Source organism: Paroedura picta, chromosome 5 (genome assembly GCF_049243985.1).
Source record: "Paroedura picta isolate Pp20150507F chromosome 5, Ppicta_v3.0, whole genome shotgun sequence".
NCBI lineage: Eukaryota > Metazoa > Chordata > Lepidosauria > Squamata > Gekkonidae > Paroedura > Paroedura picta.
In genome coordinates, this window is record NC_135373.1 from 39320646 (window position 1) to 39338121 (window position 17476).

General features: G+C 46.8%; 1 protein-coding gene across 1 annotated transcript in view; it reads left to right on the plus strand.

Annotated features, from left to right (window-relative positions):
- The window catches only part of LCK (LCK proto-oncogene, Src family tyrosine kinase), a 33705-nt gene extending 16791 nt beyond the window's left edge, over window positions 1-16914 (plus strand). Inside the window, exons 9-13 of the mRNA XM_077337434.1 lie at window positions 629-808; window positions 6524-6600; window positions 6992-7145; window positions 14015-14146; window positions 14539-16914. Of these exons, the coding sequence (XP_077193549.1) occupies window positions 629-808; window positions 6524-6600; window positions 6992-7145; window positions 14015-14146; window positions 14539-14741 (746 nt within the window). The 3' untranslated portion in view covers window positions 14742-16914. The remainder of the gene's footprint in view (window positions 1-628; window positions 809-6523; window positions 6601-6991; window positions 7146-14014; window positions 14147-14538) is intronic.
- The last annotated feature ends 562 nt before the right edge of the window (window positions 16915-17476 follow it).

Below are 17476 nucleotides of genomic sequence, written 5' to 3' on the forward strand. Positions count from 1 at the left end.
TCCATCCCTCTCTTGCATTTCAAATTATCCTCCTGCATTTCCTCCCTTATTTTCTCTTGCAAGGATGGCCTTGCTGGGACCTCAGACTAAATACCAGATGGCCGGATGGGCTGTTTTGGCACCTTGTAGATCAAAGAACGCTGCAGTGCCCTTTCTGAGTGAATCGATGCTCCCACCAAATGCAGCCCCCGTGCCCCCCCCACCTCACACTTGGGGTATATAAGCTATGTAACACCCTTCCCTAGTGTCTCTGTCAAGAATCCTGTCTATGAGCTTATGTGAAGTGGTGATCTTTGTCCCAATTCTCCAAATCTTTTACTTAAATTCTCCAAACTTTTACTTAAAGCTTCAGCCTGAAGCCCGAGAGTGATTTTATTTATTTATTTATTTATTTATTTATTTATTTATTTATTTATTTATTTATTTATTTACTTACTTACTTACTTACTTACTTACTTACTTACTTATTTAGATTTCTTTGCAGCTCTGGCCGAATCTGTTGTGTGAATCTGTCTGCTGTGTGAATCTGCTGGATCTCAACCGCTTGGTTCATGACAGAGGCTGAGCGAAAAATGCACTGGACAGATAAGGTTTCTTGGCCTCAGTACTTCACTCCTTTCCTCTGTAGGTTTCTATAAGGGTCACACCAAAGTTGCTGTTAAGAGCCTGAAGCAAGGCAGCATGTCCCCCGAGGCCTTCCTCGCCGAAGCCAACCTGATGAAGAAACTGCGGCATCAGCGGCTGGTGAGGCTTTATGCCGTGGTGACCCAAAAGCCCGTGTACATCATAACGGAGTACATGGAAAAAGGTGAGAGGGCAAACCTCATTTCCTGCCTTCACGCTCTGGGTGGGGCTTCTCATGGAGACAGGAGTCACCTGGGCTGCAGAATCCAGCCCATTCCTGACCTTCTGACATCCTTGGGGAGGTTGTGACAGGCCTCTTGGCGGTGAGAGCCAGTTTGGTGTGGTGGTTAGGAGTGTGGATTTCTAATCTGGCATGCCGGGTTCGATTCTGCACTCCCCCACATGCAACCAGCTGGGTGACCTTGGGCTCGCCACAGCACTGATAAAGCTGTTCTGACCAAGCAGTAACATCAGGGCTCTCTCAGCTTTACCTACCTCACAGGGTGTCTGTTGTGGGGAGAGGAAAGGGAAGGCAAATGTAAGCCGCTTTGAACCTCCTTTGGGTAGAGAAAAGCGGTATATAAGAACCAACTCTTCTTCTTCTTGGGGGCTGGGCATTCTCTGGCAATGACAACTGGTCTGTAGAGAACAGTTCATCTGGGGGGAATGGCAGCGTTCGTGGATGGGCTCTCTGGTATCACATCCCTGCTGAGGTTTTCCCTCCCTTAAACTCTGCCCTCCCCAGGTTCCATCTCCAAATCTCCTGGAATTTCCCAGGAATTTCCCAACCCCCGTTACTAGATGGCTTTTTGGTGACAGCTTCCCTGTCTTTTTACACTCTGTGCTTCCCTTCAAGCAAGGGAAGAATGCTATTTTTGAGGAAATAGAACAGAACAGCCTCCAGTAGCATTGTCTTTGGGAGTGTCTGCCCAAAGAATTTTTCCCATTCTTGGGTTTAGCAAGGACTTCTCCCATATTAATGAACTGGGCTCCCACCCCCCTCATTTATCCTGTAATGGCAGTTTTTGTAAGGTCTCTGCTTTCTGCTTGTTGTATCCTGAGCTATGAATCTTTGTGGAGGGGACCAATTCAAGGGCCCTCTGTATATAATAAAAATATTTGTTTATTGCAATATTTTTTACAGTTATGCTACAGTCACGTTACAGATGGGAAAAGAACTGGGGGAGAGGAGGAATAAACAGCTGCATGGTGTGTGTGTGTGTGAAGGAGAATGCAGTAAAGGGGTCTGTACAGCAAGATCTCTATAGATCTGAATGGTTCAGATACCAGGTCTTCAGGTCTTTGGGTCTGTTATGTGGACTGAGGGTTGCCAACCTCCAGATAGTGCCTGGAGTTCTCCTGGAATTACAGTTTATCTCCAGGCTACTGTGGTCCATTGCCCCAGAGAACATAGCAGCTTTGGAGGGTGGAGTCTGTGGCTTTGAACCCCTCCTGAGCCCCTTCTCTAATCATTTCCCAGGCTCTGTTCCCAAAGCTCCAGGAATTCCACAACCTAGAATAGGCATCTTTATATGAACCTGTTCTTTTCAAAGTCACTTTACCCATAGGTTGTTTTGATCTTTGTTTTTTTAAGCCTGCTCTCTCTCTCTCTCTCTCTCTCTCTCTCTCTCTCTCTCTCTCTCTCTGTGATATTCCTTCCCCCGATCCCTGTTTTTCTCTCATGCCAATCATAGCAATCCCAAATGCAGAATGCACACAAGCTCCCCACTATTGCAGTCCGTAGCAAGCGCCAGAGGCGATAGGGTCAGCTGCTAAAGGATTTATGTATTCGTGAAGAAGGACTGTTAGAGGTTTATCTGTTTATTTACAAAGATAAGCGTTAAGGAGATAGGGTGGTCAACCTCTAGGTGGGGCCTGGAGAGCTCCTGGAATTAAGACTGATCTCTAGATTAAAGAGATAATTTCCCCTAAAACAGGTCCTCAACATGCTGCTCGTGGTTGCCATGGCACCTGCTGACACCATTCCTGGTGCCTGCCAAATGTTCTTTGGAAACGGCTGGGGACAGATGGAGCTCTTGCTCAACCAGGCTTCTGCTTGGCCATTGGAGATTTGATTGGCTGTGCAGATTTTCTAAAATATGCTAAATGTGAGCAGGCAGTAAAAAAGGTGAATGCAGCCTTAGGCGGTATCAACAGGGGCATCACAGAGGGCCATTCCGCACAACCGGCAATGTAGCTAAATCTGAATGCTATTGAAAAGCGCTGCAATCAATAGCGGCAGCTCTCGGAAAAAAAAGCTCTCCCACTAGCGCTGTTCTCGTAACGCACAATTTTCTGGTCTCGTCGGAATTGCAACAAAGGAGGCGATATTTTTCCGCGTTTCCTCCTGCCCCTGGCCGTCAGTCAAACAGAACAGCTAATTAACTGTTGTGTCTGTACTTCCCTTTAAAAACTGTTTTTTTAAAACCTGAAAACACCTGTAGCAATGCATATTTGTTCATTCAGTGTATCAGAAAGACCTTTTTCGCTGGCGTGGGAGCTAGCGCTTAATCATTTACATGCTCTTACAGTTAAAAAAAATGCCCCCCTGGTGCAATTTCTGGCTGAAATTAGGGCAGTGTTGAACAGGGGAACTGTATTGTGCTTGGAAGCTTTACAGACAATTGCTCGTGGAGGGATTTCAGCCAAAGAAGCATCACTTATTTGTTGCTTTTGCCGGTTTAAGGGGGGGGAAATGGCGATTGTGACGCCGGAAGCTCAGGTGCGAGAGCTTAGGGAGAGACACGCTTGCTACCGGTATATTGAGAACGCACATGTCTTTTTCGGATGTGTTGCAGGTTGTTCGTAAGAGTCTAGTGGGGTTTTTTTTAGGAGGAATCCACTTTTGTGGATTCCCTGAAAAGCGCTACAATGAAGCGATTTTTGCGGGAGTGTTGCAGGAGTGTTGCAGATTGTGTACGACGTTGTGCGTAATGTTAAAGAAAAGCGTTACACAATGGTGAGACTTCAGCAACATTAACGCTGAGCGGAATGGACCATGGAAATCACAAGCTGTCACAGTCCCGCTATATAGTGCATTGATCAGATCCCACCTGAAGTACTGTGTGCAGTTCTGGAGGCCTCACTTCAAAAAGGACATGGAAAAAATGGAGGGAGTGCAGAGGAGAGTGACAAGGATGATCCAGGGCCTTGGGACCCAGCCCTATAAGGAAAGGCTGAGGGACTTGGGAATGTTCAGCCTGGAGAAGAGGAGGCAGAGAGGGGACATGATTGCTCCCTTTAAGTATCGGGAAGGTTGTCACAGAGGAAGGCAGGGAGTGGTTTCTGATGGCAGCAGAGGATAGGACTTGCAATTATTCTGGATGCTTTAGGATGCTTTGGGTTGATCCTGCGTTGAGTAGGAGATGGCCTGTATGGCCCCTTCCAACTCTATGATTCTATGATTCTATGAGTTAGGCTGATGCTGCAATGAGCAGGGGGTGGACTAGATGCCCTGTATGACCCCTTCCCACTCTATTAAGATGTTAGTTTAGCAGCCGCCACCAGCACAACACAAGGATCTTCAATATATGACTGAAAGTAAGCCAAACAGGCATTTTGTGGTGGGCTTTGCCTCCTCTTGCAGACATTTTGTGACTGCACACACCACATTGTATCAGAAATCCAAGCTCCAAAAGCCTGGGGGAGTCCTGCCTAGAGTAAATGGCTGCTTTGGAAGATGGACTCTGGCACTGAACCCCATTAGTGGCCTCAATAACCTTTAGAAGCTATTCCCCGGCCACCAGCCTGCGGATGGAAGATAGTTACCTCTCCATGTGACAAGCTGTCTCATTCCGCCCTTGTCTCTGCCCACTTCCTCTGCTTCCCTTTTGCTCTGGATCGGGAGGAGCAGCCAGTTCTTTCGGCCCAAAGGTCAGGGCAGGGTATCTGCCTGGTTTTGAGGGTTCCTGAATCGGATGCCAGCTCTTGTTTCCAGCATGAGTCACATGAAGCCCTCTGAGACAGGCAGAGACCAGCATACGGACCTTTCTCCTATTCTGCCCTTGCGCTTCCTGCCATTGAGGAGGTTTTGGGGAGTGTGCATTAGGAGCATCATTAACTGATGCTGCCATTAAACAGCTTCAGGGCTGGACGAAATCTCCCGGGGCCAGGCGCTGTCATTGTTCCACCTCTGTTCTAGATAATGGAGGTCAAGATCCTCTTTTGCTGAATCTGAAACATGGAGTGGGAGGGGGAAGAGGGGGGGGGAGAAAATGAAAGGTTGCCATGACACAGCTGTACTCAGCCGCCTGCCAGGGATACAAGAATAGCCAGAGGATTCAGGAGGGGTTTCCTTCCTCTCAAAGCCGGGAGGGGAGGCTTGAACGCTGGGCCTCCTTTCTCAGATGCACCCTGGGCAGGCTGCCACAGGGCTGTAGTGCCCAGGATAGATCTTATGTGCAACATGGGAGACCCTTTTAAAGGTTGCAAGTTCTTCATTGGGGAATCTTGGGAAGGTGGAATCCGTATGATGCACAGAGTCCATCCTCCCAAGCAGCTATTTTCTCCAGGGGGAACTGATCTCCGGAGTCTTAAGATCAGCTGAGATCTCTAGGCCTTACCTGGAGGTTGGCAGCTCAGTCCTGGGTCTGAGCCAAGTCAGTTCATGTCATTGTCTTGTGCTCCTTCAGTATGCCACTGAGGTGAAGGCAGGGGAGGTGATTCAGGGGGTGAGTTGGGCAGAGCGTTTTGCCCACGCTGGTTCAGACCACGGGCACAATATCCTCAGTGGTGATGGGGCTGCCTTCTCCCAATCATACAGGAGTGTGAGCACTTTGTTTTAAAGCCAACAATTAGCACAAAATGTCTTTGGGGGCTCCAGTTATCATGTTCAGGGTCTCAGAAATCCAGTCAGACAGAAGTACATTGCAAAAGAATATGAATTCCAAAAAGGGGTGGGAATGCTGTATCATTCTCCATAGCAACGGGGAAGTGTTGGTCTCTTTTCAAAATGCATCTGTGTTGTGGCGTTACTGCATAGCAACGCAGAAGTGCCTTTTATTATTATTTTTAATTAATTTGGGGGCTGGGGGTAGGGATAAAGTTTCAATCAGGAAAGAACTGCTGTGCTGTGATTGGCGGCTTGCTGTGATTGACAAGCCAAGAAACAGGGAGAAGTTCGTGTTGCTTTCCCTTGCAGCCTTGTCAGGAGGCAAAAAGCCAGAACAGCGCAGAAAGAAAACACGAGAGGGGTCTCCCCGTGAGGAGGGCTGCAAATGCGAGATTTACCAACCCACGTTTGTAAGCAGGAAGCCTCTCGCGTTTTACCCCTCCGTGTGGAAATGGTCTTAGAAAAGACATCCTCTATTTTAGAGGTTCTTTATGTATATATGTCAGTTAGTCAGTAACCTTTTATTGGCATAAAATATGTATAAGACATATAAAAATAGGGTTTAAAATGTCAACAAAATAATAAAATAGGCCATGGGGTTACATAACTGAACAGATCTTAAAATGATTAAATAAACTATAAAAGATAAAATACAAGGCAACTAAAATGGTTACCTCTGGGTCTTTGTCAGAGAATAGAAATTGCAAGGTCATAGATTTACATATATGTGCGTATGAGTTGGCTGCTTGTAATTATTCACTGGTGAAGGAAATATACTCCATAACCAGTCAGAGGCCCTTGCATCCATGATTACTTTGCATTTTTTGATCGGCGTTTTTTCTTTATTGAGGAGGGAAAATAGCAGGTTATAGCTTGATCTCATCAGATCTTGGAAACTAAGCAGTGCTGGTACTTGGATGGGAGACCATCAAGGAGGACTCTGCAAAGGAAAGCAACAGCAAACCACCTCTGCTTCTCACTGGCCTGGAAAGCCCCTTGCTGGGGTCACCATAAATCCGTTACATCTTGACACTTCCGGCACTCATGGGTGTTTTACTTTCCTGGCAGGAAACTTGGTAGACTTTCTTAAGGATGAAGAAGGACTCCGGCTAACCATTTATAAACTTCTGGATATGGCAGCGCAGGTATGACATGGGGGTGGAGGTGGATGAGTCTGGAGGGAATAAATGCTAGCAAGACAGCAGGGGAGAACATGGTGATAGGGAAATCAGGTTTGCCAGCCTCCAGGTGGTGACAGAGGTCAGCTCCCTTGGAGAAAAAGGCTTCTTTGGGGGCTGGGCATTATACCCCACTGAGGTCTATCCCTCTACAAATCCCTCCCTCCCTGGGGTCCACCCCAAAATCTCCAGGTGTTTCCCAGAACTGGCAACTCTAAGAATAATTATTTTGGAATATGGTAGAGGGAGTTACTATTCCCCAGGAATCTCCCAACCTGGATTTGGCGACCCTACCAGTTTTATCTTGGCTTGCCACCACCTCATGGAATAAGAAAGCCCATCCTCTTCCCCCAAAAAGGTAGCTGAAGGCATGGCTTTCCTGGAGAAGAAGAATTACATCCACCGTGACCTGCGAGCAGCCAACATCCTTGTGTCCGAGACTCTTTGCTGCAAGATTGCTGATTTCGGCTTGGCCCGTCTAATAGAAGAGGATGAGTATACTGCTCAAGAGGGTGGGTTTTCTTCCCTTATCTTTTCCTCAAGGCTTTTTCTGTGAGAACAGCAGAATGGAGGTCAGCTGGCCTAGCCAGGGCGTGCTGGCTGGTCTCCTCCAAGATGCGGAAAGCATCTAGACCTCACACTAAAGGCCAATGCAAAAAGTTTTGTCATTGCTAGACTGTTTCTGAAGCTGTGAAAAATGCTGCCGTGGCCTCTCTAAGGTTCCAGAGAGTAACAAAACTTTCGCCAAAAAAACTTTCGCCCAAAAAAAAAAGGCTCTTAAGGAGCAGATCTAAATAGTTTTCTTGATGGCCGTGCAGTTTGAGAATCCTTGGAAAAGGCAATCTCTCCCACTCCCCTGTGAGGGAATTTGCAATTATCCAATGAGGAAGCTTGGGATTTGTCTGCTTCCTCCTCCGTTTCTGCCTCCAGTGACGACGTATCAACGCCAAACAATAATCTGCCTCTCTTCCTGCCCTTCCCCCTCCCTTCCGTATTTAAAAATATATATTTTAACATGATTTATGACTCAAATTTGGCAATAACAATAGCATCTGCTTTCTGGGAATTTTCCAGAAAGTTAAAAATAAAAAATGAAGACTCCACATCCCCTCCGCTGCATCTAAACGCGCTTCGTGATTAAAGTTGCAACGGGTCACTTTGCAACATTTGTGCAGAAAAACAGTTCTGTAATGTTGGCCGATGTGCTTTCTTTTTATTCATGCATGGTGACTAAGAGCACATCAAGAGAGAGAACACCCCTCCCCCTTGCTTGGGCAGATCAAGTGCCATGGGAATCAAGGAATTAAAAAATTGATTGCGTTACAGCGCAAGTGCATTATAGCGCATGCTCACACCAAAAAAGAGGGGAGGGGAGGCAGGACTGCCCACTCTCCCAAGGAAATGCAAAACACATGCTGTGATTGGACTCCTGACCAGTGATGGAAGAAAACCGCAGATGCAGAATGCCAGGCACAAATTGGGAGTCTCCATTTAGAATCTGATGTGGGGAAAACATGCCAAAAAACCATAAGTGCAGAATCAGTCCTAATGAGATTGGTTTCTTCTGTCCTGCTACTCCACAGCCAGCTGAGAGGAATATGCTCTGTTCACTCACAGCTGCTGCCAGCATGTGTCTGGGAGGCAAGCTCCTCACTTCCCACATTGCTGGGGGCTGGAAGGCAGCTGAGCCTTGTGACACATCAACACCCTCACTGAGAAACTGCCTCAAGCAATGCCACCTGAACAAAATGTGTTAGCCCAAGTATTCCCCCCCTCATTCACCTGCCTCAACTTTATTAGTTATGCTAGGAATCATATAGTTCAGGGGTAGTCAACCTGTGGTCCTCTAGATGTCCATGGACTACAATTCCCATGAGCCCCTGCCAGCAAATGCATGAACATCTGGAGAACCACAGGTTGACTACCCCAAAGCCTCACAATTTGGGAGGTTACCATTCTAGTAGTGTTAGCTCTGTTCTATGATAGTTCATAGGGTACCAACCTCTTGGAGATCTCCTGGGATTGTAATTCATCTCCAGATTAGACCAATTTTTCTGGAGAAAATGGTTGCTCTGGAAGGTGGAGGCCATAGACGTCCCTCCCCTCCCCAAACTCTGCCCTCCCCTTTGTCCACCTTCATATCTCCAAAAACTTCACAATCCAAGGTTGGCAGTCCTCTGGCTCAGTAGCACAGCATTTGCTTCATGCATGGAAGGTGCTAAATTCAGTCTCTGGCATCTCCAGCTAAATGGATCGGGCTGAGTTAATCGACTGTGAAAGACCTCAGCCTGGAATCTTGGAGAACTGCTGCCAGTCAGAGTTGGCAATACAGACCTTGGCAGACCAGTGGTCTGACTCTGTATAAGGCAGCTGCACATGTGTCCCCAGTACATTCCCTGCCCACCCACAGGAGTAGTAGTTTCAGGTGGATAGCCACATTGGCCTTCAGTAGAAGGACAAGACTCGTCCAGTAGGCCCTTAAAGACTAGCAAGATTTCCAGGGCACAAACTTTCAAGAGTCAAAACTCCCTTTTGAAGAAGTGTGTATGTAAAGTCTGTTGAGTCACAGCCAATTGATGATGATGCCAGTAAAGGGTTTTCAAAGGGAGAGAGAACCAGAGATGGCTTGCAAGTGTTCCTTGGTGGTCTCCGTTCCAAGCACTGGCCTTGCTTAGCTTCCAAGATTGGATGAGATTGGGCTATACCATGCCGCCTTCTCTCCCCTTCTTCAGCTATATTGGCAGCCCTGGCAGAGTGCCTGAACTTTTGCAAATCAACTGCAGGGAACAGGGAACAAAGTCCTGGGAAGGGCAGGAAGTTGCTTGCTAGGAAAAGCTAGCTGATGGAGGAAGGGTTGTCCAAAATACCCCCTTCCTCCTGTCCTACACTCTCCTTCCCACCAGCAAAGGTGGCTGTTGGGGAAACTTCAGCTTTCTACCTGTCTCTACAGCTACTGAGGAGATGTCCACAGGCCTGTGTGCATCATTGCTAATACAGCATATGCAAAAAGCAAAAGTGAAGTTGGAAGTCCTTTCCCTCCCTTTTTGTCAGTTTTGCTACACTGGAAGAAAGAGGCACCATCAAAGGAATGGTGCAGAAGTGTCAGGGCAGGTAATCCAAGGTCAGGTGTGCAGCCCCACCACTGTGCAGGGCAGGGTGACAGCACTAGGCCCATCCAAACTGAAATGGATAGTGCTGCAGTTGTTTTAGAAGTTGTCCTGAGTCAGAACTTGGGGTGGGGAATGTGACAGGGAAAGTGCTAAAATGCAACACTTTGGGAAAATCATCTGGCATCTGTAAGTGAACAAAGTTTGTCAGTCACTGAAAAAACTGAATATAGAGGCATGCGGATGTGTGCAAAGAGCCATCAAGTTGTAGCTGACTTATAGTGACCCCATAGAGTTTTAAAGGCAAATAATTATGCAGCAGTGATTTGTCATTGCCTTCCTCTGCAAACTCTTTCTTGGTGGTCTCCCATGCAAGAAGGGATGCCAACCTTCAAGTGGTCGCTGTAGATCTCTTGCTACTATAGTTGATCCCCAAGCAACAGAGATCAGTCCCCTGGAAAAAGTGGCAGCTTTAAAAGGGGGACTCTATAGAATTATTCCCTTCCTTCTCCAAACTCCACCCTTCTCAGACTCTACCCCCCAAATCTCCAGATATCTCCCAAACCAGAGCTGGCAGCCCTGTGTCCAAGAACTGGCCCTGCTTAACTTCTGAGATCTAGTTAGGCTGACCTGTACAAATACCATCCCGCATCCCTGTATAGAGGCTTAGCAATTTAATATTTTCCATGATGATTGCAAACGGGCAGCCGAGGGAACGGAATCCTGAAAGGAAGTGGCAAAATCAAAAGAAAGGTGCAAGCAGGTGCCAGTTTGCCAAAAAAAAAAAAAAAACACCTTTTGGAACGAGGAAAGGAACAAAGCATTATGGGAGGCTGTCTCCTGTCCAGAGTTCAGAAAACGTATGGTAAAATACAGCCTGGAAAAAGAGGGAAGGAAAGCCCAAATGTGGAAAGCAGGGTGCCACCTCACATCATCCAATCGAAGTCCAAAGAGAGGCTAAAATGAGCTGTGTCTCCTTAAGCAGGCATGGTCTCAGTGGTGCCCGTCCCAGCACAAGAACTGGCAACTTGGTCTTGGCTTTGTGGTACATCTGGAGAGGGGGCTTTCCTGATCTAATCTTCTCTGCGTTAGAGAAGCCACTCTCCTAGGGCTGTCATCTTCCAGGTGGTGATTGGAGATCTTCTGGGTTTACAACTGATCTAACAAAGATCAGTTCACCTGGAGAAAATGGGCCACTTTGAAAGGTGGATTCTGACATGATTCCCCACTGAAGTCCCCCTCCCCAACCCCAGCCTCCTCTGGCTCCGCCATCCATATCTTCAAGGGCCATTTCGCACGGCTTCAAAGTAGCACAATGGTTGCTATTTGGAAACGCTACTAATTTGCCATAACCCACGACGTCGTAGACAATCTGCAACAATCCTGAAACCAATCAGCAAAAAGCGCTTCGTTGTGGCGCTTTCAGGGGAATCCAGAAAAGTGGATTCACCCTCCGGATAGCGATACACTCCTGCAACCAATCTGCAACAGTAGCGCTAAAGACCTGTGAGTTACCATTGTTGCTGGTTCTTCAAAGTCCCTCCCCCTGGCTCTCTCCTCCAAACTTCCGGCGAAGCGATCGCCATTTTTTTTTCTCCGAGCGAGCGGGGATAAACGCACCGGCGAGCCTCTTTCTGTTTAGAGGCTTCCCTGGCTTCAGTCCTTCACCTTTAGTCACTAAGCACAAACCACTGAAAAGCCCGTTTGCTGAAATAAAGTCCCTTTATTTTTTACAAATAAATTCAGCCGAAAATCGGGCCCGTGAGGGGGGGGGGGATTTTTTTTTTTATCACTCGAGGCAGCGTGCAAACGATCATACAATCAAACGACAGCTCACATTAGGCAGCTGGATGGGTCTCTCCGTAGCAACGAATCTACCTAGATTCGTTGCTATGGGTCGTTTTTTTTTTAAACCTTTCTTAAAGGGAAAGGGGCTGTTTGGGAGCATGCTAACGGCTGCCCATTGGCTGCTTGACGGCCAGGGGCGGGACGAGCTTGGCAATAGCGCTTCCTTTCTAGCGATTTCTGCCGAGACCGGAAGCCTGTGGGAAACGCTAAAAAACGCAACTGATTCCACTACAAAGGCAGGTATGCATAACGACGAATTCCACTATTTTAAATGGCGATTTTTCATTCCGCAAACAATTTGCAACAAAGATCCCTGTGCAAAAAGGCCCCAAGTATTTCCCAACCTGAATCCCTTCACCACCCATCTCAGCCTCCTCCTCCCTTGCTTGACACAAGAGCCTCACATCTTGGGGGAAGCTGAAGCCCACAAGAGGCCACTTCGTACTTGTGAGGGGAGAAGTGTGAAAGAATGCTTTGCACACACTGTGTGTGAGGGGGCCTGTGGTTTTGAGCAGGAGCTGCAAGAGGAAATTTTGTGCATTGCAGTGCATGATGGGAGCACAGGAAGCCGCTCCCTTTCTTGGAACTGCCAGGCTCTTTCCTTCCCGCCCCATTTCAGTCATGATGGGCGGAAGGATCATAATTCTGGAGAGCCCAAAGGGCAAAACAGTCTTGAAATGATATTCCTGAACTGGGTTACTTTTAGTTTCATGGTTTCTGTTTCTGTTCTCAGTGGAAGTGGAGAGATTAGAAAGATAGCCTTCTTTTTAAACTGAAGGCAACCCTGCTTTTGCAATGCTGGATCTTGTAAATACTGAAGCAGTTTGCAATACTGGCAGGGGCTCATGGGGATTGTAGTCCATGGACATCTGGAGAGCCACAGTTTGGCCAGCCCTCCAGTACAGTCGATAATCACCTTATGGAAGTCACTACCACAATGGGTGGCGATCGTCACTATTTTAATTATGATGTTATCAGTTAAGGGAGAATAGGTCTACCTTTTGCTATTCTTATTGGCAGCTAAATGGAATCCCCATGTGCAGAAGCAGTACCTACCAGCTTGGCTGTTCATTTCCAAACCTGGCTTGGTACAATAGTTTTGGAATGAAAAGTATCTTTGGACACTGCGATCATCACTGTTTTAATTAGGATGTTATCAGTTAAGGGAGAATAGGTCTACCTTTTGCTATTCTCATTGACAGTTAAATGGAATCCCCATGTGCAGAAGCAGTCTACCAGCTTGGCTGTGTTCGTTTCCAAACCTGGTTTGGTACAATAGTTTTGGAATGAAAAGTAACTTTGGACACTGTGTGACTAGAAGCTGTACAGTTTTGCAAGTTCAGAACCCATAAACACCATTTTCCTTGCTTCAGTCCCCCATTCTCCCCTCCATGGATGACTTTTTTCAAGCTTTTGTAAAATATTGGTAATTGCTATATTGCTATACTGTTTTTGCAGTATAATGATACAAGCTACTTGTTCGTAGCTCTCATTTAAAATAAAATAAGTCTCTGGCAATTTTTGTGACATTGTTATAAAGGGAAAGATGCGGCATATTTCCCATTTTAATTTCACAAAAAGCTAGAGACTTTTAAAATAACAAATATTTGCTAAGATCTGGAGATCCTAGCTCATTATAGCATCCTAACACATAGTAATCTGGCAATTACCTTTTTAAAAATCCCTGGGGTAGAGATAGTGGCTGTGGGCAGCCAAGACAAGGAAAATACAAGGAGAATTGCTGTGTGGAACGACCAGAAGAATGAACTGCCTTTTTCTTTTTCTCTAGGAAGCAACACAGGAGACCTATTGGGCTTTTTTCATCCCCCAGAGGGCAGGGGAGGAGGGCATGTACCCCTGCAGGAAGAAGACCAAACACTGGTTGCTATTTGGCTATGGGGATGAATGCCCCTGTGGAAATGGTAGAAAGAAAACAGCACCCCCTGTGATGTACATAATAGCCTTGGGTTGAGCTGTATTTTGTGCAGTGTGATGGAAGGATGGGTGGGAATTGACAAGTTTGGAGACAATTGCTCACATGAGACAGAACACATCTTGTTGTGCTTTATAGAAGGACACATATATCACAGCCTAAACACTTGCAGGTCAGATATATGGGGTGGACCAGAAGGCTTTTCTGCCCATGCTCAGAATCATTTGTATTTCTATCCTGGGTTTCCTGAATGTGTAGACTTTTTCAATTTTTCAAGCACAGAAATGGCCATTTCTTTCCCATTTGTGTAGACCTCATTACGGAGAGTTGAAAGTCTGCTCAGGACAAGGCAGTGGGCTTGCTTCCTAAGGCCTTTGACATCAGATGGAGATAGAGCCCCTTCTTGTGGCCAGGACAAGTCAAGGCACCAGAAACAGCACCAAGAAAGATCGGTCTGCCCACCTAACATTGACCCCTCCATTGTGTATTCCAGGAGCAAAGTTCCCCATTAAATGGACAGCCCCAGAAGCGATTAATTATGGGACATTCACCATAAAATCGGATGTTTGGTCATTTGGGATTCTGCTGACGGAGATCGTCACCTACGGCCGGATTCCGTATCCAGGTCAGAATTTTTCAGCAGTAATATACAGTCATTTTCCCACTTGTAGAAAAGCATCAGGGGAGGGGGGGATTGTTGTTAAAAAACAACAAGAAGATAGCCTTCCCTGGCCTACAGCCTGATATTTCATAATCTCTGTGCTGATTTTTTAGTACTACAACAATGACTAATATTACTCCTGCTGTTGCTGCTGCTGCTACAACTATGTTCCTGATCATTTTTTTAAAATATAAAAACAGTTCTGATAGCATTCCTGTATGGATTGCAGCTAAAGGTGCCTTGGACTTTTAAAGGGACCCAAAGATAGTTTGGGGACGCCCCCATATCCAGACTGTATATCTTTGTGCTCTCTTTCCCAGCCTTTTCTAATTCAGTATTTTGCATTGTGACCATAGGGATGAGCAACCCAGAAGTCATTCAGAATTTGGAGTGCGGCTACCGCATGCCCCCACCTGACAACTGCCCGGATGAGCTGTATAAGTTGATGCTGCAGTGCTGGAAGGACAGTCCAGAGCAGAGGCCCACCTTCGAATACCTGAAGGCTGTCCTGGAGGACTTTTTCACTGCCACAGAGGGACAGTACGAGCAGCAGGTGTGACCGCAGCACCCAGGTCTCCTGGCATGCCGACCCCTTCTTAAGACATTTTGCACTGGCACATCCTGGAAAGGCTCAACGCAGCCAGATGCTATGCCCTCTGAGCCCTGAAAGGCTCTTCCATTCTGTGGGGAAGGCTGCGGCTACATCTGGAAGATTCTGGAAGAATAACCGTTCTCTCTATTATCTCACATATACCAGGGCTTAGAAGCTTGGTTTTAGGAGTTAAGCCTGGCTCCAAGATAGCCTGGCCTTTGCCACCTTAATGCTTCATCTGAAAAATCTTTAAGTGTCTTTGGACAAAGCCATCTAAGGTTGCCAACTTGGTTGCCAGTTTTGGTGTAGTGGTTAGGAGTGCCGACTTCTAATCTGGCGAGCCAGGTTTGATTCTGCGCTCCCCCACATGCAGCCAGCTGGGTGACCTTGGGCTCGCCACGGCACTGAGAAAGCTGTTCTGACCGAGCAGTAATATCAGGGCTCTCTCAGCCTCACCTCTCTCACAGGGTGTCTGTTGTGGGGAGATGAAAGGGAAGGCAATTGTAAGCCGCTTTGAGACTCCTTCAGGTAGAGAAAAGTGGCATATAAAAACCAACTCTCCTTCAACTCCAGGTTGGGAAATTCTTGGAGATTTGGAAATGGAGCCTGAGGAGGACAAGGTTTGGGGAGGGGAGGGTCCTCAGCAGGGTATAATGCCACACATACATAATGCCACCTTCCAAAGCAGTCATTTTCTCCAGGTGAATTGAATACTGTAGTCTCAGTTGAAATTCCAGGATATCTCCAGGCTTCAAGTTGAGGTTGGCAACTCTATTGGTGACGGGAGCACCCACCCTATAATCCGAGATGCAGCACTTTGTTAGACTGTAAGCTTCTGAAGGCAGAGCCCAACCAAAAATTGCTCTGCAAAACAACATATACAAGTATATAAATAATCCAAGGCAATTATGACAATTTTTGGTTGTCAGGTCCTTTTCGCATGTTCCTTGGAGACTAACACACAACATATTCCAACACTGGGTGGTGGCAACCAAAATCGGGGACTGAATCCTGGGTGAGCCCCTGGCACTGTACACACTGGGCAAAGATGCTCTATTACTGTACAAGAAGCGGTTGCTTTCTCTCCTAATCGTCTCCCGTAGCAAGGAAAAGATCATGAGGTGTGTCTGTGTTTAGGTTTGTACTGAATTTGGTAATCTATCTCTTCCTAAGGGTGGGGTTGTGGCTCAGTGGTGGAGCATCTGCTTGGTATGTTGAAGGTCCCAGGTTCAATCCCTGGCATGTCTAGTGAAAAGGTGGGGTTATAGATGGTGTGCAAGATCTCTGTCTGAAATTCTGGAGAGCAGCTGCCAGCCTGAGTAGACAATACTGACCTTGACGAAGCACGGTTTGGGGAAGGGAGGACCTCAACCCTCAATTGCTCTGTTGCCTGGAAACCAGTTGTAATAGTGAAGGAGCTCCAGACCCCACTTTGAGGTTGACAATCTTAGGCAGGGATGTTGCCATGAAGAAGGTCTCATAAATCCCCCCCAACTCTGGTCCAAGGCAGGTGACACAAGGAACAGAAAATAGGTTGGCTATAGATCAGTGGTTTTCAACCTCCCTAATGCCACGACCCTTTAATACAGTTCCTCATAATGTGGTGACCCCCAACCATAAAATTATGCTAGTGTTCTTTCACAGAAATTAAACCGAAACTGACCAATGGGGGTGAAGATTCATGTAAATTGTTTTTTTCCCTGGGTTTCTCAGTTCAGTTCTGCCTTGTCCCACCGCTGCTCCAGAGATGAATGCTCTATCTCGATCTACCCCAGCCAAGCTGCTCGCCCTGCTGTGACCCCTGTGAAAGGGTTGTTTGGCCCGCAAAGGGGTCCTGACCCCCAGATTGAGAACCACTGCTATAGATCAAAGCTGGGAGGGAAAAGGTTGGGGAGGTATGAGAAGTGGGGAAGTTTTCATGAGTCACAGCTCATTTCTTCGGATGGGTGCGAAAATCAAGCTCAGAATCCTTATTATGTGAAGGGCGGGAAAGCGAAAGAAAGGCAGAGAATCAATTACATTATAAATCTTTCAAGTGTAAGTTTTCTGTATGCACAGTTTTCTGTATTCCTCCTGTGTGTTCAGGCCAAATCTCTGCTAAAGCTTGAAATATTTTGCAGCATTTTAAAGATTTCTAGTCTGTCGTTCTCACAACAAAGTTTAAAAGAAAACACAAAATGCATAGTATGGGATGAATTTTCTTCGAAAAAGCAGCAACGAAACTCTTAAAAACAGCCCAAATGCAATGAAAGCGTAAAAACCATCGATAGCATCGGAATAAAATAGGAAATAAAACCAAGGGATCCTAAGCAATCACAGCTGGCAGGCCAAGGGTAAGGTGGCCATATTTTAACATTGGTAAAGCGGGACTCTTGTGGCGCAGAGTGGTAAGGCAGCTGTCTGACAGCTTTGCCCATGAGGCTGGGAGTTCAATCCCAGCAGCCGGCTCAAGGTTGACTCAGCCTTCCATCCTTCCGAGGTCGGTAAAATGAGTACCCAGCTTGCTGGGGGGTAAACGGTGATGACTGGGGAAGGCACTGGCAAACCACCCCGTATTGAGTCTGCCAAGAAAACGCTAGAGGGCGTCACCCCAAGGGTCAGACATGACTCGGTGCTTGCACAGGGGATACCTTTACCTTTACCTTTAAAGCGGGACACCACTGACCGGAGGGGGTTCTTGATTAAAATTTGGTCAATATGGA